The sequence below is a fragment of the Bufo gargarizans genome, chromosome 2, assembly GCF_014858855.1.
Source record: "Bufo gargarizans isolate SCDJY-AF-19 chromosome 2, ASM1485885v1, whole genome shotgun sequence".
In the NCBI taxonomy this organism is placed as follows: domain Eukaryota; kingdom Metazoa; phylum Chordata; class Amphibia; order Anura; family Bufonidae; genus Bufo; species Bufo gargarizans.
Genome location: NC_058081.1, coordinates 322,282,355 through 322,304,325, shown reverse-complemented (window position 1 = coordinate 322,304,325; position 21,971 = coordinate 322,282,355). Strand labels below are relative to the sequence as shown.

Below are 21,971 nucleotides of genomic sequence, written 5' to 3'. Positions count from 1 at the left end.
AAAAATAGGATATGTCCTATCTTTAGCTGTGCAGAGACATGGACCCAAAAACCCATGGAAGAGCTTCAGAGTCTCTCCATGAGCTTCTGATCCATGCCTCCGCTCCACAAAAGATAGGACATGTCCTATTTTCTTCTGTATCTTGCAGATCGTAGACCCATTCAAGTCAGTGGGTGTATATTGCGGATCCGCTGTTTGTGGTCCACAAGACCGACATGGCGACTATACCATTGTGTGAATGAGCCCTTATTGTGTGAATAAGTCATCAATATCGGATTCCTCACACCCCTATCGATAATCTATTCTCCAGTAGCTCCGGAGCCAAAATTACACCGCTCTGTCCACTGTGTAGTGAACAGAGCTGGTTACTGCAGCACTGATCCTATCAAAGTGAATGGGATCAGCACTGCAGTAACCAGCTCCGTCCAGTACACTGTGGATGGTGCTGTGTAGTACTAGAGCTAGTTGGGAATAGCTGGTCAGCAGGGGTGTTTCATACCCATCGATCTGGCTGGCCATCAATCTCCAAATCCTGGAAAACACCCTTAGGCCCCTTTCACACAGGTGAGTATTCTGTGCGGGTGCAATGCATGAGGTGAACGCATAGCACCCACACTAAATCCTGACCCATTAACTTCAATGGGGCTGTGTACATGAGCAATGAGCATCACGTGCGTTGCGTGAAAATCGCAGCATGTTCTATATTCTGCGTTTTTCACGCAACACAGGCCCCATAGAAATGAATGGGGCTGCGTGAAAATCGCATCCGCAAGCAAGTGCGGATGCGGTGCGATTTTCACGCATGGTTGCTAAGGAGACGAGGGATGTATGACTTGAGACCCCATTTACTTTATTATTTTCCATTATAACATGGTCATAATGGAAAATAATAGCATTATTTAATACAGAGTATTATGCTAAAATGCTAAGTCAATTGAGAGTTAAAAAATAATAAAAACATAACTCACCTCATCCACTTGATCGGACAGCAAGGCTTCTCCTCTTTGTTCTTCTTAAAGGACCTGCAAAAGGACCTTCACTGACGTCAGCGCGATGATGTCAGCGAAGGTCCTTTTGCAGGTCCTTCAAGAAGAACAAAGAAGAGGATCCTGGCTGCGCAAGTGGATGAGGTGAGTTATGTTTTTATTATTTTTTAACCCTCAATTGACATTATGCTTAGCATTCTGTATTAAAGAATGCAAATTTTTTCCATTATAACCATGTTATAATGGAAAATAATAAAATCTACAGAACACCAAACCCGAATTTCATTGAAAATGTCCGAGTTCGGGTCTGGGTACCACATTCAGTTTTTTCTCAAAACGCATTGCACTCATGTGGAAAAAACGGAACGCAATCGCAGTCAAAACTGACTGAAATCGTGTGCTTACTCGCATGATTTTCCCTGAACGCACCTGCATCGTATCCGGCCCTCACCCGCAACGCCCGTGTGAAGGGGGCCTTACATTGGCTGCCCCAAGAGCAACACATCACCTATCCGCAGGATCACAAGAAGGAATATCCTGTGTCCCCCCACTTGAATGGGGCTGAGCACTGTCTATCTCCGTCAGTCCCACAAAGTTTGAAAGGAGCAGCCGCATGCTTGACTGCCACTTCGGGACCTCCATTCTCATGTCATTCTAGGGACAACCTTTTTAAGTGGCAGCCTCCTTGAGTAGACTGTTATATGTGAGAAAAATCTTTTCAAATATTGTGAAGTCTGTTTTAGCTTTTAATCCACCTGCATTCATTTTTTAGGTTTGAAAGGCTTGAAGACCAACTGAATGATCTGACTGACCTCCACCAGCATGAGACCACCAACTTGAAGCAGGATCTGGCGAGCATTGAAGAAAAGGTTGCCTACCAGGCTTATGAAAGATCCAGGGATATTCAGGTACAATGCATTACAGTCTCACAATGTTGATGACAGGTTCCCTTTAATCTATTGCTGTAAAAGGGTCAGGCAAATGCAATACGCTTGTCTGTACTAGAAGAATATGCAGTTAAATGGGTAATCCAGTTTTAGTAAGAAACCTGACATGATTGGGCAATAGCCTGCTGTTTCTCCTGGCTGGGCTGTTTTACTTGGCTGCATAGGTGGCGTCACACCACCAAACATCACTGCCTAGCCGGAAGAAACAGAGTGGCAGTGCTGGATCTGCAAGGTAAGTACAGGCAATTTCTCAGCATTGTCTGGATTCTTAGTGAAACTGGACAGCAGAGGTTATGTTCCTAAACACATTTTTACAAAAATTAAATTAATATGGCAGTACAAGACTGAGAAAAGCATGGCTTGAATGTTTTTCTACACCCTTGCCCCTCCTCTAGCCTTAATTAGCGCAGGCTGAACATTATTTTAAGACCTGATAAATCAGAGTGGTTGCTAGCGATTAGTTGCCTTGCATCTCCACATAACATATAGCTGTTAGGCCTGTTTTATAAAACGTCTATGTTTGTGATGACATCACTGATCAGGATCCGTGTTCATTCGGCCTTAATTTGAGGGTATTTACATCCAAATCAGGTGAACTGTGTAGGAATAACAACAGTTTACATATGTGCTTCCCACTTGTTAAGGGACCAAAAGTAATGGGACAGAATAATAATCATAAATCAAACTTTCACTTTTTAATACTTGGTTGCAAATCCTTCGCAGTCAATTACAGCCTGAAGTCTGGGACGCATAGACATCACCAGATGCTGCAACTGTCTTCAGTTCCTGCTTGTTCTTGGGGCATTTTCCCTTCGGTTTTGTCTTCAGCAAGTGAAATGCACGCTCAATCGGATTCAGGTCCGGTGATTGACTTGGCCATGGCATAACATTCCACTTGTTTCCCTTAAAAAACTCTTTGATTGCTTTTGCAGTATGCTTTGGGCCAATGAGTTCTGAAGCATTTGGCTGAATATGAGCAGATAATATTGCCCGAAACACTTCAGAATTCATCCTGCTGCTTTTGTCAGCAGTCACATCATCAATAAAGACAAGAGAACCAGTTCCATTGGCAGCCATGCATATCCACGCCATGACACTACCACCACCATGCTTCACTGATGAGGTGGTATGCTTTCCTTCTCCATACTCTTCTCTTCCCATCACTCTGGTACAAGTTGATCTTGGTCTCATCTGTCCATAGGATGTTGCAGAACTGTGAAGGCTTTATTAGATGTCGTTTGGCAAACTCTAATCTGGCCTTCCTGTTTTTGAGGCTCAGCAATGGTTTACATCTTGTGGTGAACCCTCTGTATTCACTCTGGTGATTCACTCTTGATTGTTGATTTTAACACACATACACCTACCTCCTGGAGAGTGTTTTTGATCTGGCCAACTGTTGTGAAGGGTGTTTTCTTCACCAGGGAAATAATTCTTCGGTCATCCACCACAGTTGTTTTCCGTGGTCTTCTGAGTATTTTGGTGGTGCTGAGCTCACCAATGCGTTGCTTCTTTTTAAGAATGTTCCAAACTGTTGTTTTGGCCACACCTAATGTTTTTGCTATCTCTCTGATGGGTTTGTTTAGTTTTTCCAACCTAATGATGGCTTGCTTCACTAATAGTGACCGCTCTTTGGATCTCATCATGAGAGTTGACAGCAACAGATTCTAAATGCAAAAAGCACACTTGAAATAAACTCTGGACCTTTTATCTGCTCACTGTAATTGGGATAATGAGGGAATAACACACACCTGGCCATGGAACAGCTGAGAAGCCAATTGTCCCATTACTTTTGGTTCCTTAACAAGTTGGAGGCACATATGCAAACTGTTGTAATTCCTACACCGTTCACCTGATTTGATGATTATGTAAATACCCTCAAATTAAAAATGTTAGAATTGAGTCCATGTCCCAATATTTATGGACCTGACTGTATATAGTAACATAGTACATAAGGCCGAAAAAAGACATTTGTCCATTTAGTTTGGCCTGTTATCCTGCAAGTTGATCCAGAGGAAGGCAAAAAAAAAACTGTGAGGTAGAAGCCAATTTTCCCACTTTAGGGGAATAAAAAATTCCTCCCGACTCCAATCAGGCAATCAGACTAACTCCCTGGATCAACGACCCCTCTCTAGTAGCTATAACCTGTAATATTATTACACTCCAGAAATACATCCAGGCCCCTCTTGAATTCCTTTATTGTACTCACCATCACCACCTCCTCAGGCAGAGCATATAAAGTGTTGTAGCAGTATAGAACCAGAATATGTAATCCCACTGTAAACCCAATTGCCTGTAGAAAGCAGCATGCATTCTTTGCACTGTAAGACTAATAAAAAAAAATAAACATCTATAGCACATAATGATTTCAGCGATTTTCCATATATGCAGTTGTATACCACATGTAGTTTCACATTTGTTATAGCTTTCCTGTAGGTTTTCTTTGGCCTAGGATACCTTCTCTCTTCTGGGTGCAGAAAAACAGAACATTTACCAAAACTTTGATGCGAATAAAGTATCTATAAAATAGCTGCATTATCTTCAGGTACCTTTGAGGTCACCGAGTGAAGCAAAAGCAGCTTGACCTCACTTAAAGGAAACATGTTCATTCATTAAAGGGAATCCAGGAATTTGATATTGATGGCCTATGCTCCGGATAGGTCATCAATATGAGATCAGCAGTAGTTTGACTGGACACCCTCACTTATCAGCTGTTTGAAGAGGCCACTGCGCTCACAGGAGCTCCAGTGAGTGCTGCGGCCTCCTCACAGCTTTCCAAGCACAGCAGCGTACATTGTATAGTGGCAGTGCTTGGTATTACAGCTCAGCCATTCACTTCAGTGCAACTGAGCTGTGCCTAGGCCATGTGACCAATATACTGTATACGATGACACCAATGAGCTCACGGAGTGCTGCAGCCTCCTTAAAGGGGTTTTGCCACTTCAGCAAATAGCATTTATGATGGAGAGAAAGTATCCATGGTTACGACCACCCTGCAGTCCAGCAGCATGGCTGTGCTTGCACACTATAGAAAAAATCACCAGCCTAAGTGAGCTCCCACGGTCCTGGTCACCAGAGAGGCCGGCACTTTTTCCTATTGTGTGCAAGCACGACAACCACTGCTGGATTACAGGGTGGTTGTAACCATGGAAACGAGCTGTGTATAATGTGATAGAAAAAAATGAACCAAGCCAGCAAAGGAGGCAATATGGACAATCACAATACATAAGTGCCTTGTATTAACTTTCTCTACATGATAAATGCCACTTGCTGAAGTAAGACAGCCCTTTAAGACTTTAGTGACTGAGAGCTATGTACATATGTATACACACTTAGTCCTCATGCACACAAACGTATTTTCGGTTTGCATTTTTTGCAGACCCATTCATTTCTATGTGGACAGCACACAAATGTTATGTGTGTGCTGTCCGCATCCATTTATTATGTAGAGAAAGTTAATACAAGGCTCTTACTAATGTATTGTGATTATCCATATTGCTTCCTTTGCTGGCTTGGTTTATTTTTCCATCACATTATACACTGCTCGTTTCCATGGGTATGACCGCCTTGCAATCAATCAGTAATAGACTTGCTTGCGCAATATAGAAAAAAGTGCCAGCCTTTTTTAGGCATTTTTTTATTAAGTGCCAGCGATGTGCGGTCTGCAAAATGCGGAACGCACATAGCTGATGTCCGTGTTTTGCGGATCCGCAAAACACACACGGACGTGTGAATAGACCCTAAATCGTAGAAATACCTTATTAGCTGCCACACTATTTTCTCGGAAGCTGTATATTCTCACAGCATATTTCCACTCTAAATATTTTCTTTATTTACGTATAAAGCTGTAGTTAAAAAGCGTCCTCAAGACCGGGAATCCCTTTTGATATTGCCAGGTAGGATACAGAAATAAAAATAAAAAAAAGACCTGTCACCACCAGTGTTGTAGAAGGGAGCTTGGATCTGGAACCTGAACACCGGTGACAGGTCAGTCATATATTTTTTTATCTCTGCATCCCACCTGGCAATAGTAAAAAGGGCTATAATCTCTGAGATCCCCTTTAAATGTACAAGAGTCCTATACCATATCAGAGGCTGTAAATAAACTTTCTATGTCTCCTGTCTCTGTTCTGGGGTGGGAGTTAATATTTACTGCTATATCCAGATACTGGGATGTAAAAGCTTAGAGGCAAGAATTCTTGATACTTTTTAGTAGTATATGCATTCATTGTATTTTTCCTGTCTCTTTCTTAGGAGGCTTTGGAATCCTGTCAGACTCGAGTATCTAAATTGGAGCTTCACCAGCAGGAGCAGCTATCTGTACAGTCTGAATCTGTGAACGCCAAAATCCTCCTGGGGAAGTGCATAAACATACTCTTGGCCTTAATCACTGTTGTCCTGGTGTGTGTGTCAACCATTGCAAAGTTTACAGCTCCAATGATGAAGAGCCGTTTCCACATTTTATGCACTTTTTTTGCAGTGACATTTTTTGCAATTCTTTATAAAAACTGGGATCACATAGGATGTGCCCTTGAACGGATCATCCTACCGAGATGAATGCTCATACTTGTGTGCACCATTATTTCCTTGCATTACAAATTGGCTATGTGGACATTTTTGCCAGTTTCCAAACAATTTTACCATTTGATTTATTTTTTATTTTTTTCTTAAACTAATTTTGGCATGCGCACTTTCAAATTTTGCCTTAAACGTTCATATCTGGATTTCCTTTCTTAAAGTGACAGTTCCGGAAGGGGAATCTGGTATTGGGAATGAGAAAAGTCTCCCCAACATCTTCATTATCAAAGCTGTTGTCTGGATGCACATGGACTACCAAAGTTGTTTTTGGTGATTTTCATAATTTAGATCTCTGCGTCTTATCAAACTCGAGAGTAAACCTAATGGAGTTTTGTTGTACATATGATTGCGTTCTTTTCAAATGTGGTGTTTTAAAAGTTTGTGTTTAGCTGTTGAATTGACACAGAGAGGATTCCCAAAAACTATACACTGTAAAAAAAAAAACATCCAACTTAGGTTTTTGTCAGTAATGTCAATGAGTGGATCTTAAGAATTAGTTTTAGTTTTTTTTTTAGCATTTAGTTTGATTGCGTGAAGCAAAATTAAGGTACCACAGAAAGGGTAAGGCTATCTTTACGGATTTGAGACACTTTGGCTTAAATCTCAGTAATATGTGACTGTGCGCCATCATATGGCACGCAGGTCTTCTTGACGACATTCTTCACAGTTCTACCCATCTGTTGCCTGCAGGCCGCACACTTGCACCAGAACTGCTGTAAGGGTATATTCACACATGGCAGATTCAGAATGACTTGTATGAAAGTCATTTTCAGTTGCAGTAATTTCAGCCACATATCTACCATGCATGAATAGTATGAATGGTCAGCATCACAGAAATTCATGCATTTTTCTGTTGCTACACTGCTAAGCATCTTGTGGTCATCATCTCTTAGTGTTAGACTGCTGCACATAACACACAGATCGGTAGTAATTTATTAGGAAATGCATGAATGTTCACAGAGTCAATGATACTGTAACTGGACAAACTACGTAGTGACATCTAAGAAAATTATACCGCAAGCAGATATGGTAGTTCTGTGGTGTATATGGCCTGCCCGCAGTGCTAACCCTCATTTATAGCAGGTTTGACATATATTCACGAGTATTCCTCTCCTTTCTAGTACTTCCCTCATCTTTTCTATTATGGGTAGCACACATGCAAAATGTTTCATCTAAGACACTGCAATCACAGATATTGATCACTGTAGGAAACAAAAATTCACTACCATTTTCCATACTGCCTTGGAAGTGCCTGAGAAAAATAATTAGATTAGGTGGTAAAGGGGATGGCCCATCACTATGATATGCCATCAATGTCAGATTGGTGTGGGTCCCACTCCTATCTCTAGAATGGTGCCCCTGAAGTGAATGAGAGCAGACTACGCATGTGGGTCGTGCTTTCCATTCATTTCTATGGGTGCTTGTCCATTTTCGGTGGGAGAGTGCCTACTCTGTGTTCACTTTGGGGGCCCGGTTCTGGACATAGGAGCAGATACTAGATATGGACCCACACCTTATACCATCAGTGTCCCTGATGGGCCAACAACTTTTAGAGCAGCAAGTTAAACACAATTTTATGAATCTGGATTTCTATTAATTGTCTTCTCCAATGTTAATAGACACAAAGGGTAAGTGGGTGGCCAAGACTCAAATCTCATACTTGTTGGTACCAGTGGTATTGGACATGATTGAGTAGCAATTGTGGTCACTGTGGTTATTGTTTGTGATGGGGTAACATCGCAATGTTGCATGTGCTTATGACTAGGGCCTCTTTCACACGGGCTTTCCTGATTTGCTTCGGATGCATTGCAGTGAAAACTGTGTGAGTAGGCACGCAAATGCAGTCAGTTTTTACTGTGATTGCGTTCCGATGTTCTGTTTTTTCTGTGCAAGTGCAATGCGTTTTGCATGTGCGTGAGAAAAAACTGAATGTGGTACCCAGACCCAAACCCGGACTTATTCACTGAAGTTCGGGTTTGGGTTAGGTGTTCTATTCATTTTATTATTTTCCCTTATAACATTGCGCCTGCGTGAAAGGGCCTAAGTATTAATGCATTTACTTAGAGGTTGGTCCATCTTACACATTGGTGGCATATCACTAGGATATGCTACCAATGTCAGATAGGTACACCTGCCTCTAGAAAGGCACACCCAAAGCGAGGGAGAGTGCATGCACAGCATGTTCTCTATTCACTTCTGTGGGTGCTCTGAAAAAGCAGAGAGAGCTGGCTAGGATATTTCCTGAACTTCCATAGAATTGAATGGAGAGCATAAGTACAGTCACCTGTCATATCAGCTATATGGGAGTTCCCATACAGAAGCACCTTCACATTGGGGACCCCATTCTAGAGATGGGTGTGGGTCTCACCTCTGGGACATGCACCTATCTGAAGTTGTTGACATATCCTAACGATATGCCACCAATGTGTAAGATGGTCGCACGGCCAAAGAACGAGCAAAAACGCGATATGACCACACTGTGCGAGTACACACTAATTTTCCATATCGGCCATGTTTACACAAAGGATTTGCACTGCTGCAGCTTGACCTCTTCATACTCAACTTGAGGATTTGCATTACATTAGACTTTCACAATTTTTTTTTTTTGGGAAGTCACTAATTGCACATTTCTAAACTGTGAACAGAGCAATTTCATTCTGCAGTAACTTTTATGCATATTGCTTACTTTTAAAGTAAGAAAGTGTATTTTCTATATTCTGTATTTTGATACACTTTATAGCGAGATAATTTATCCGTTTATTCTGGCTTGGTGCAATGGATCCTAGAAAAAGACCATTTAAAAGGACCAAATTGGCCAAGGGTTAAAAATGTCCCCACTTTATACAAATGATTTTTGCACCCTTTGTAACAGCTCAGTCTTATGTTACAGAACTTAGCTTTTTATACAGTTTATCCAAGTCTTACATATGCTGACTACTCTCTGCCTCTCCCTCTTTGGCTGGAGAGATGTTGTAGTCTTGTGAATGGTAATATCCCCATTTACAAGCACGTATGGGTATACAGGGTTTGTAGTATTTCTAACACAATTTACAATATTACTGCTGTGCAGGCTGCTAAGTGTCTCTACACATATGATAGCATTTACTAGAGATGCCTCCAGTTTGATTCTGCTGCCATAACAGTCCAATTACCTCTACTGTATTGTTATAATGGGACTAAAGCTACTGACTCTTTTTCAGGAAATGCCCTTAAAACAAATAAAGGCCATTTTGCCTTGTTCACTACTTACTTGTTCATATTTTCTATTGAGGGGGTCATCTGTTGTGGGGTTAGAAACTCGACATGTTATATACAATGTGTGTCCACCATGTATTTTTACCAAAAAGCCGTTATCGTCTTTAGACCACCACAAATCTAGTCATTCCATACATGGACTCTCCTTGTAGCTCAAAGCATTAAAGGAGTAGTCCAGAATTAATACCAATGGCCTGTCCACAGGATAGGCCATGAATATCTTATTGGGGGGGGGAACTAAACAGATCTGTCCATTGTGCAGTGGATGGAGCTGGTAACTGCAGTGGTGCAGTCATTGAGATGAATGGAAACCGCATTGTAGTTACCAGCTCCGTCCACTGCACAGAAGACAGAGCTGTATAATTCCAGCACCAAAGCTACCCTGAAACTGCTAATCGGCAGGGGTGTTGGACTCCACCATTCAGATATTGATGGTGTCTTTTTTTTTTTTTTTTTTTTTTTTACAGCCAAAACCCCTCCAAAACTGTATAAACAAAAATGCCTTTAAAGAGACATTTTCATAAAAAATGATCATTTATATATAAATATTAACAACAACAACAAAAAACATGGTTTTCTGTCTTTTTTTTTTTTCTTGCTCTTTTAGCACAATAGATGGTCCCACTTAATTCTGTTGCGCCATCACTAACTAGAGAGGGAAGTTGGATGAGTGACTAATAAGTGCAATCCTCTTCTTGGGGCATCTTTATCTAGGCCTACCATTAGAACAATGGATTTCTTCATCTAGAAATTCTTCACCTACTATTATCATGCCAATCAGATCTTTTCCGCTCCTAGCAGCAGCATTAAACTGACAATAGATTATCCATCTAGTTAGAAGGGCTTATCATTTAAAATTCTTAAAAAAAAAAAATAATGTTTCTATGAATATTGAGTTTAAAAACATTCCCTTGCTGATGGAAGTGTCTCTATTTTAAGTATCATTTGGCCGCAGCATTTTTGACCACAAAAGAAGCTGTTTAAAACATGCAACGAAAACTCTGCAAAAAGTTATGTGAATCCCGCCTAAAGGGCCACAGATGCTGATTGATATGCATGAACATTGTGGAATTATTTTAGTAGGCATTCATGGCCTTGTGGTTACCATGTAGATAACTGCTGATCGCAGGGCTTCCCAGATGCAGGACTCCTGTGATCAGCATGTCTTGTGAGGGAGGGACTGCAGAAGGATGTGCTGGGAACCGCAGTTTAAATGCCATTGTTATATTTTTGTGATTTTATACCAACATTAAAGGGGTTTTGCATCACACACAATGGAAGCATATCGCTAGAATATGCCCCCATTGTCTAATAGGTGGGGGTCCCACCTCTGTGACCCGCACCGACACAGATAATGGAGCGGGGAAAGTAGTGGAGCGCTGGCTCGGCTAATTCCGTCGGCCCCATAGAAACAAATGGAAGCTGAGCCACGCATGCGCGATGCGCTCCCATTCACTATTAGGAGAGCAGCGCTTGGTGGTGGATGGACACTAGGAAACCCGGGGTCCTCCAGCCACAACTCTCCCCGCTCTTTTCTCATTGTAGGTACGGGCTCCACAGGTGGGACCTGCACCTATCCCGCAATGGGGGCATATCCTAGCGATATGCCCCCATTGTCTGTGATGGGAATACCCCTTTAAGGACTAGAGTACAAATCCGTCTGGGCAAGCACTGGTTTGATGTGTTTCTTACAAATATTCATAATTTTCTTCTCTTGTGTGTTTTTAAGTTTATTAAAGTGATGCAGTTTAAAAAAATCTTTTTAAAATACAAGATTTAAATATCTCCTTTTTTCTGTGCTGAAGCTCAGCATGGATATATTTGATATTTCTTACAGTGACTTGGAGGATTAAGGCCTCATTCACATGAGTTTTTGTATGCTGATTCCACACCAGACTCAGTCTCCCATTGCTTCCAATGGAAGGCAATGACCGACATACCTAAAAAGCCCACATACTATAATATATCTATAGTAAAATAAAAAAAAATACTTGATAATAACAAGTAAACCAATGCCATGCAGATACATTTGCTCCTCTGTTTTAAGTAGGATTGAATATATTACTTGTGGTGGTTGCCAATTCTATGATAGTCTCTGTATGGCCAATGACAAGAAGCCAGCATGAATGTGTTTTGGGTGATTTGTTACTTGAATGCGCAACTTTCATGTCCACGTTTGTGCTATACATGGTTGTTTATAATATATATTTGTGAACTGTTATTGTTCTGTAAAGTTAAAGGGAACCTGTCACCGGGATTTTGTGTATAGAGTTGGAGACATGGGTTGCTAGATGGCTGCTAGCACATCCGCAATATCCAGTCCCCATAGCTCTCTGTGCTTTTATTGTGAAAAAAAAATAACTATTTAATACATATGCAAATTAACCTGAGATGAGTCCTGTCCCTGACTCCTCTCACGGACAGGATTCATCTCGGGCTATGGGGACTGGGTATTGCGGATGTGCTAGCGGCCATCTAGCAACCCATGTCCTCAGCTCTATACACAAAATCCTGGTGACAGGTTCCCTTTAAATGTAAAACACTCCCTTAGCTGAAAGGAGTAGTTTTTTGGATAAACCTTTTTCATATTCTTTATGCTAGGCCATGGTTTGCCGCAGTAGGGACCTTCTTCTACACTGCAAAGAGCATATCTCATTCTGCTCATTACATGAACACCCCACTTCAGTGAGTGTGGGTAATATTCATTTAACCTGCAGAATACCTGTATGAAATATATGCCCTAAGCATCCAGCTCTACAAGTGATAAAAGCTAGTCTTGCCCAATGGGAACCTCCACATGAACAGGGGTTGTCAAGGTTGGACAATGTCTTTAAGAACTGTTCAGTTCAGAAAATCAACTGCCCATTTGCATGGGGAACTGTTATCGTTTCTAGGAAGGTGTAAATATGTTTCATAGTGTTCATGCAGATAGTAAGACTTATACATATGTATACATGTATGTGTGATTTCCATGTAGATCCTGTATGTTTTGTTTCTACAAATTTCTATGAATAAAAAAAATATTTACTTAACACTAAATAGTTAAATAAAATGTTTGTGGTTTTTCCCCCTTTGTTGAAAAAAAAAACCAAACCAAAAAACTTAACAGTGACCTCTATAGCTCCCGCTTCCTTAACAGTGACCTCTATAGCTCCCGCTTCCTTAACAGTGACCTCTATAGCTCCCGCTTCCTTAACAGTGACCTCTATAGCTCCCGCTTCCTTAACAGTGACCTCTATAGCTCCCGCTTCCTTAACAGTGACCTCTATAGCTCCCGCTTCCTTAACAGTGACCTCTATAGCTCCCGCTTCCTTAACAGTGACCTCTATAGCTCCCGCTTCCTTAACAGTGACCTCTATAGCTCCCGCTTCCTTAACAGTGACCTCTATAGCTCCCGCTTCCTTAACAGTGACCTCTATAGCTCCCGCTTCCTTAACAGTGACCTCTATAGCTCCCGCTTCCTTAACAGTGACCTCTATAGCTCCCGCTTCCTTAACAGTGACCTCTATAGCTCCCGCTTCCTTAACAGTGACCTCTATAGCTCCCGCTTCCTTAACAGTGACCTCTATAGCTCCCGCTTCCTTAACAGTGACCTCTATAGCTCCCGCTTCCTTAACAGTGACCTCTATAGCTCCCGCTTCCTTAACAGTGACCTCTATAGCTCCCGCTTCCTTAACAGTGACCTCTATAGCTCCCGCTTCCTTAACAGTGACCTCTATAGCTCCCGCTTCCTTAACAGTGACCTCTATAGCTCCCGCTTCCTTAACAGTGACCTCTATAGCTCCCGCTTCCTTAACAGTGACCTCTATAGCTCCCGCTTCCTTAACAGTGACCTCTATAGCTCCCGCTTCCTTAACAGTGACCTCTATAGCTCCCGCTTCCTTAACAGTGACCTCTATAGCTCCCGCTTCCTTAACAGTGACCTCTATAGCTCCCGCTTCCTTAACAGTGACCTCTATAGCTCCCGCTTCCTTAACAGTGACCTCTATAGCTCCCGCTTCCTTAACAGTGACCTCTATAGCTCCCGCTTCCTTAACAGTGACCTCTATAGCTCCCGCTTCCTTAACAGTGACCTCTATAGCTCCCGCTTCCTTAACAGTGACCTCTATAGCTCCCGCTTCCTTAACAGTGACCTCTATAGCTCCCGCTTCCTTAACAGTGACCTCTATAGCTCCCGCTTCCTTAACAGTGACCTCTATAGCTCCCGCTTCCTTAACAGTGACCTCTATAGCTCCCGCTTCCTTAACAGTGACCTCTATAGCTCCCGCTTCCTTAACAGTGACCTCCACAGCACCACGTCCTCTTAACAGTGACCCCCACAGCACCACGTCCTCTTAACATTGACCCCCCCAGCACCCTGCCCCTTTAACAGTGACCTCCACATCGCCCTGCCCAAGTCACTTCCACAGTGCCCCCGCCCCCTTAACAATTACCTATAACCGTGAAGGAAAATGGTTGTTATGGAAACCTGATGTAAAACTGTGTGTATCTGAAGACTGAAGGACATGCCATCCTCTATTGGCTAATAAGGGTCATATGGCAGTTAGGATACGAGTGAAGAGCCTGCAAGCTCCTATTGGCCGATATATTTTGGGAGGGAATATCTCAGGAAGGGTACGTTCTACAGAGCAGAGACTTTTACGAAAACCTTCCCAGACACCCCATGTACCTAAGTGCCAAAATTGGTGTCCATCAGTTCAGGTTAGGTTTAGGTACACTTTAAATTCCTGTTCAGCATCTACTGTATAACGTGCTGCTTTCAGCTCAGAAACTATTTACAACATGACAGGTTCTTTTTAACCCCACATTTATTTTGGGCCTTAAAAGGATTGAAGGCAGCCGCTGTTCGTATGTCCTATTAGGGGGTTTATGTACAGTATATCATAGATGGAGGTTCTCGCTCAAGACCCCTTTCTATGAGACACTACAGAGTGATGCTCTGTAGGGGCATTTCCTGTTCTGGTGGACTCGAACCAACCTTGTATTACAGGACATTCATTTGAATAGAAGCCATGTCATACGATATTGCCCCTGCAGTGGATGTCCAACCCCTTTAATGGGCAGACCATTTTTAGCAATTGTCTGCTAACTATGGTTAAACAGGTAAACTTAATTATTTTTGCCATTAAGGCAATTTTTTTAGTGCTTTTTCATAATTTGTGCACACATAGGGAAAGATTTATCATAAGTGTAATTTTTAAAGTCCGTTTGGCAAGAGTCGTCATTGCCATAATTTGCGCCAAAGGTCTCACAATATTGATAAATTTTGGCATCTACATACCTCCCAACTTTTGAAAGTGCCAAAGTGCCAATATGTGCGACAAATTTTTTATACTAGGCCACGCCTCTAACTGCCCAAAGCATAACTATACACACCCAATCCCCTTAATGGCCCCACATAGTAATTACTCCCCTTTGTGCCACCACACAATAGTAATGCCCTCACTATTCCCCGTCACAGTAATTTTGCCCACATGCGCTCCCTCACAGTAGTTATGCCCACTCACAATAGTCAGGCCCACATTGTGCCCCCCTTCACAGTAGTAAAAAAACAAAAACCCAGTGAATACCTAGCTCCCCCGATGATCATCACAGCTCGCCCTGTGCTCCCCAGAAGCAGGTATGATGCAGTCACACATCGCGCTGCTGGGCTGTGTAGGAGGAGCGTACAGGCTGATTCCGGACCCTGCATGTTCCTCCTACACAGACCAGCAGAGGGATGTCTGACCAAATTCTGCCTGCTAGTGGGGAGTGCCGTTAGCTGAGCTGAATGAGGGAGCTGATTGCTCCCTACTTCACCATTACAAGCAACTGTCTCTGCGTCCTAAGGGATGGAGTGATTGGAGCATATTATCCTCTCCCCAGATGCAGGAGTGATGCAGTGATGTCATTGCGCCTTCTCAGCTGGGCAGGAGAATGCATAGGTCAGGGGATTAGCTCTGCATTGTGCCTGCTGGTAGAGAGCGCACAGGCAGTGAATGGTGGAGTGGGAAGCTGACAACTCCCTGCTTCACCATTGCTTTCAACTCTGTCTGCGCCCTCGGGATCACAGCACAGCTGCTGAAATCCAGAATTGTCCTCCGGGCTGGTTGGTAGGAATGCCTGATGCTCCCAATGTTAATTAACTGGGAGCGTCAGAGTACTATGTACCTGCCCGGCAGCTGTGCGGGAGTCTGCACCTGGCTGTTATCAGAGGAAATTTCACTTTTCCCTAAAATATAACACAGAAATGAAAGCATTACATACCAGAACAGAATTACATGGTAACTACAATGTGGCTTAGAGACATTTTTCTTTATTTGGGAGGAATTCTGGAGTCATAATCGGTATCGTGTATGGATACCAAATATCCTCCACAGTGAGAACTGCTCTTTGCAGCAGATCTAGGGGCTGTAATGAACACCAAGCAAAAATGCAAGCACAGGATTAGTCGCAAATAGTAGTCACAGGTCCAACTTTGGGGGATGCCAGGCTAGCCTCGCAATCATTTTACTGTATGTTATGCTGCAGATGTTCCACACACTTATGAATCCATGAACTATAAAACAGAACTGTCAGCCAACAGCTATTACTCCCGATCGTCCCATATATATCCATGGTCGGCTTGGCCCTTAGGTAATGGCTAACCTCCAGCAGCCCAGCTGTGGTGAAACTATGGCTCCCAGTATGCTCCATTCATTTCTATGGAGTCTTGAGAACAGCCAAGCAAGTGTGCATCTTGGGTGTGTAGTTTTACCACAGCTGGAGTGCCGGAGGTTAGCCATCACAGGCCTAGGGAATGGGGAAGAAAGCCTTTGACAGACACCTCTGGCTGGCTTATCTCCTAAGAAAAAAAAAAAATTGGGCAGTTGAAATACAACATGCTCAATACTCCTGTTGGGAGACCCCATATACATTAGGTGGTTAACCAACCCATCAAAATCAGAGATTTTGTACTACCAAAGACAGTTACATCTGACTGATGCTGCCTGTAATATGTGAGCCTAGAAGATCAAGCCTCCTGAGGACATATGTCATTTGTCTTCTCCTGCAATGTGCTGCCTCCTCACCTGTGTGCAGATTCCTAGTGTCTTGGTTTCTTTTTCATAAACCTACGTAGCCATGTACACCGACATCTAGATGTATCTATTTTTACTGTATATATCTATATATGTATGTATTAGGGATGAGCAAATCGATTGTAATGAATCAATTTGTCTCATTACCAGAATTCCTCACCTGTGAGGGGTTGTCTCCACAGGTGAATATGTGCCCTCCTGCCTGTTGATTGACTTGACCAGACAATTAGACCTGTCCGGATAATCTGGGCCCTACACTGCTGCTGCAAGTGCCAGTGCATGTGCATCCTAAAGCTTCCCCAGCAAATGACTAACCACCAGAATTAAAGTACCTTCCCCTCTGACCAATAGGTTCTAGTTGATTAGTTTCCTACACAGGAGTAACATTAGCTTGTTTGCCCATCTTGTGTACAGACTTTTGTCGATTTGACACTTCACTGTCTGACTTGAACTCTGTCTGATCTTTGTACTGACCCTGAGCTGCCTGACCTCGGACGGCTCTTACTCTGCCTGTGCTGGCCTCAGCCTGTCCTTGAATACAGTTTTGCCTTATTCCTAGGTGCTCTGCACCATTCTCTCTTGACCCGTGTAGGTCAACTGTCACTTAAACAGAGACTATTGCAAGAGGTAGCAGTCTGGTGGTTTCCCTGCAGCAAAGTTTAGATCCTTGCATAGGTGTTAAAGGGTGAAGACCAGTAGGGCAGCTTAGCTAATGAGCTTAAGAGTAACCACCAATCAAATCTGTTCAAGTGGTAATGCGGATCCAAATCCAATATCATTACAGTTGCTAACCATAAAAATAATCATGGCCAGCCAATGTTTTTTAAAGGACAAATTGGAAAACCACAATGAATGCTAAAGATTATAAGTAATACATGTCTATAGCACAATATACTGATATCAATGCATTAGCACTCGAGAGTGAGCTATCAGACAGATCAACCTTTTTCATGTACATTGGAAAAAGTACATTTAGTTTTACAGACTATCCAGGAATTTCTGGATGGTTGACAACCCTGTGTGGGAGTACAAATTCTTCAAGGGTGGCACTGACCTTCCCCAGAAGTAAGCTACATAGCACAGGTCCTAGTAATGCCCTGTGTGCTGCCAACTGCTGCTGTCCTGTCCACTGCTCTTAGACACGATGAAGAGGATGGTAACTTTCCTGGCAGTGTACAGCTGTCAAAGCTAAGGATGTTAGAAGCCAGACCCGTCAGTAATGATTTTAGGACATTTGTATCACAGTGTTACCCTCCAGAATCAGCTGTAACTACATCAGTATATAGCACCTACTTGTGTGATTCCTCCACCTGCTGGCCTCGCTTGCTTGGGCACTACTTCCACCTACTGTTGAGGCTCTGCCCGCTATTGGACTGTTGCATTGGCCCCACCCACTATTTGCCCCATCTCACTATTTGTTCACCCCGCCTACGTGTGTTGGCCCCACCTACTGCCAATTTGGACCCACCTAGAACATGAGGCCGCGTGTAGATTTTTTTCCAGGGCCGCTTTATATTTCAATCTGCTCCTGATTATTTGAAGATAAGCAACACTGCATAGACACTACTTGAAGTGGTACCTACCTACCTGTTGTGCTGCTTATCTCTCAATAATCAGTGCTTTCTGATATCTGCATGTGCCAATTAGACATTGTTTACAGGCATATGAAAACCTATAAACATGTATTTTGATATATGTGTATATATATATATATATATATATATATATATATAAAGACAATGCAACAGCACCCTGCAAATCAGATAAAGTACAATAATGCCATAGTCACAAAAAATATTATAGTGCTAATGCTATGCTTATTTGTAAAGTGAGATGCTTGGCCAATGCATTTTGTACAAAACCATCTGAGCCCGTCTGCTGTACGTCAAGGCGATCTCTGTAAGATGGGTCCTAACACTAAATACTACCTTTTATGCGCCAAAATGGCTGCCATAAAGTTCAGGAAGTGTTGGATCCACTATATATATATTATTTCCATTCACATTAGCAAAAAAACTTATAATAGTGAAAAGAATTTAAATCAGCCCCTCATGTCTGTATTGTCTCATCCACTGCCAGCAGTCACAATTAACCCCTTCCTGACATATGACGTAATAGTACATCATAGCGGCAGGTGACTTCCCACCTTTTGACGTACTATTACATCATGCTGATCCAGATCAGTGCGAGGGCCTGGCAGTCACTGATAGCTGGGCCCCTGCTGTATCTGCCAGCAAAACCCTTTCTATGCCCCAGTCAGCACTTACCGCAGCATAGAAGGTGTTTGCGGCGGGTGAGGGATCCCTTTGGGTGACAGGGACCCAATGGGTGAAAAGGCAGCCCGATGCCTTGCAGAGGCACCGAGACCTGACTTCTCTGGAAGCCTAGGAGATCCAGTGTGGGACAAAAATAAAGTAAAAAAATAAATGTTTATAATAAAAAAATTAAGTTTCAAGTAAAAAAAAAAAAAAAACACCCCTTCCCCTGATTTTATAATAAAAACAAAACAAAAAAACACACACACATTAGGTATCGTCGCATCTGTAACCACTGGCTCTATAAATACTTCACATAAGCTACCCCATCTGATAAACATCGTATAAAAAATAAAAACTGTGCTAAAAAAAAGTTTTTTTTGTTTCCTTACATCACAAAGAGTGTAATACCAAGCGATCAAAAAGTCATATGCACCCCAATATAGTACTAATCAAATGGTCACCTCATCCCGCCAAAAATTAGACTCTACCTAAGACAATCGCCCAAAAAAATAAATAAATATGGCTCTCAGAATATAGACACACTAAAAATGCACATGATCTAACCTGTCAGATGAACGTTGTAAAACACAAAAAAATGAAAACTGTGCCAAAAAAAAACAACATTTTTTAGTTACCTTGCTTCACAAAAAACGAGCGATCAAAAATCATATGTACCCCAAAATAATACCAATGAAACTGTCACCTTATCTCGTAGTTTCCAAAATGGGGACACTTTTTGGGAGTTTCTACTGTAGGGGTGCATCAAGGGGCTTCAAATGTGACATGGTGTCTAAAAAGCAGTCCTGCAAAATCTGACTTCCAAAAACCATACGGCGCTCCTTTCCTTTTGTGCCCTGCCGTGTGCCCTTACATCAGTTTACAACCACATATGGGGTGTTTCTGTAAACTGCAGAATGAGGGTAGTAGATTTTGACTTTTGTTTGACTGTTAACCCTCGCTGTGTTACAGAAAAAGATTGATTAAAATGGAAAATCTGCCAAAAAAGTGAAAATTAGAAATGTAATCTCCATTTTCCTTTAATTCTTGTGGAATACCTAACAAAGTGACTTCAGAACTGAACTGGTCCTTAAAAATCTGGGATTTGGACATTTTCTTAAAAATATTAAGAATTGCTTCTAAAATTCTAAGCATTCTAACATCCTAAAAAATGAAATGACATTTTCAAAATGATGTCAACATAAAGTAGACATATGGGGAATGTTAAGTAATAAACACTTTCTGTTTTAAAAGCAGAGAAATTGAAATTTTGAAAATTGCGTATTTTTTCATAAATAAAGGTGAACTATATTGACTCAAATTTACCACTGTCATGAAGTACAATGTGTCACGCAAAAACAATCTGATAATGGCTTGGATAAGTAAAAGTGTTCCTAAGTTATTGCCACATAAAATGACATGTTAGATTTGCCAAAAAATGGCCTTGGCAGGAGGGCGAAAACTGGCCCAGGGTAGAAAGGGTTAATAGTTTCTCCCTTTCTCCGTTGACTAGAATTTCCACACAACTAATCTTCTTATAACATGCCAGTATAATGTGTGATGAACTATGGGTACCACTGCCAGCCGTCATATACCGGTCACATCACCTACCCCCATCTACTAATAATACAACACGAGAAGAAGCCACCATCTGTCACTCATGTCTACTGTCTACCTCACAGTGTACATGGCAGAGCAGGTCCATGGTCCACCTGGGTATTCCATGATAACCCAGAGGATAGCATGACAGGATCCAGTGTCATGAAGAAGAGCAGAAGAGAGTGGATTGGAGGATGAAGAGTTAACATCTAATAGCAGCCAAGGCTCTGAAACATCTAGCCCAGGGGTAAGCAACCTTCGGCACTCCAGCTGTTGTGAAACTACAACTCCCAGCATGCATACTTAGACCTCTTTCACACAAACGATACGGATTAGGTCTGGATGCGCTCAGGGTGTGTTCAGTGAAACTCGCATCATTTTGGAAGCAAGTTCAGTCAGCTTTGTCTGCGAGTGCGTTCAGCTGTTTTTTCCACACGAGTGCAATGCGTTTTGATGCGTTTCTCACACGCGTGATAAAAAACTGAAGGTTTACAAACAACATCTCTTAGTAACCATCAGTGAAAAACGCACTGTATCCGCACCTGCTTGCAGATGCAATGCGTTTTTTCACTGAAGACCCATTCACTTCTATGGGGCCATTTTTGTAAAAGTGAAACTTGAAAAATAACTAACCAATCAATAGAAGGATTCAAAAGCCATTATTGAAATGTCTGTAAACCAATCATGTTTTACGTTGAGGGGTTACACCCTTTGAACTGTGTATAAATAAAGGGTGCAGGACACTTTTACTTTAGGGTCCTGACAAGGTTTTGAACTATACTCAGACTTCTGTCATTTTCCTCCGTCGACGTCATTCACCTGAACACGAGGCAACGATCATCACGTGGCTGACCCTTGGCCTGCCACAACATTTTCTGGTGGAGAATGCGGGCACCACAACAACACTCCTAGCTGCAGATCGCGACACGGAGACCAGGACCCAGGAAGACCGCAGTAAGTAACCCATTGTGTTACTACCTGTCTCCTGAGCTCTGCTCGCTGTTCTGCAGTGTGGTGTGTGAACGTGTGGTGCCTGTACCGTGTTCTGGTGAATGTATTATTTCCCCTATATGTGCAAAACTGTCTTTAGGTGTATGAATGTACGAACGTGTGAGTGTCTGAGATTAAGTTTGGATAGGGGCCCTGCAGTTCCTTGTTGGTACCTGAAAAGGCGCCTGAGGTCAGGGGTTGTTCCAATGTTATGTCATACTGTGTGGTTTCACATGTACTGAGTGCCTGCTGATATTGTGTGAGGAAGAATTACTGTATTGTTGCCAATTCCTGTGCTGTACAGTG

The 21,971-nt window shown here is 42.3% G+C and overlaps 1 protein-coding gene across 1 annotated transcript in view; it reads left to right on the top strand.

Moving 5' to 3' along the window:
* TMCC3 (transmembrane and coiled-coil domain family 3) overlaps window positions 1–12,041 on the top strand; it is an 83,820-nt gene extending 71,779 nt beyond the window's left edge. The window contains exons 3-4 of the mRNA XM_044280518.1: window positions 1,759–1,894; window positions 6,185–12,041. Of these exons, the coding sequence (XP_044136453.1) occupies window positions 1,759–1,894; window positions 6,185–6,487 (439 nt within the window). The 3' untranslated portion in view covers window positions 6,488–12,041. The remainder of the gene's footprint in view (window positions 1–1,758; window positions 1,895–6,184) is intronic.
* The last annotated feature ends 9,930 nt before the right edge of the window (window positions 12,042–21,971 follow it).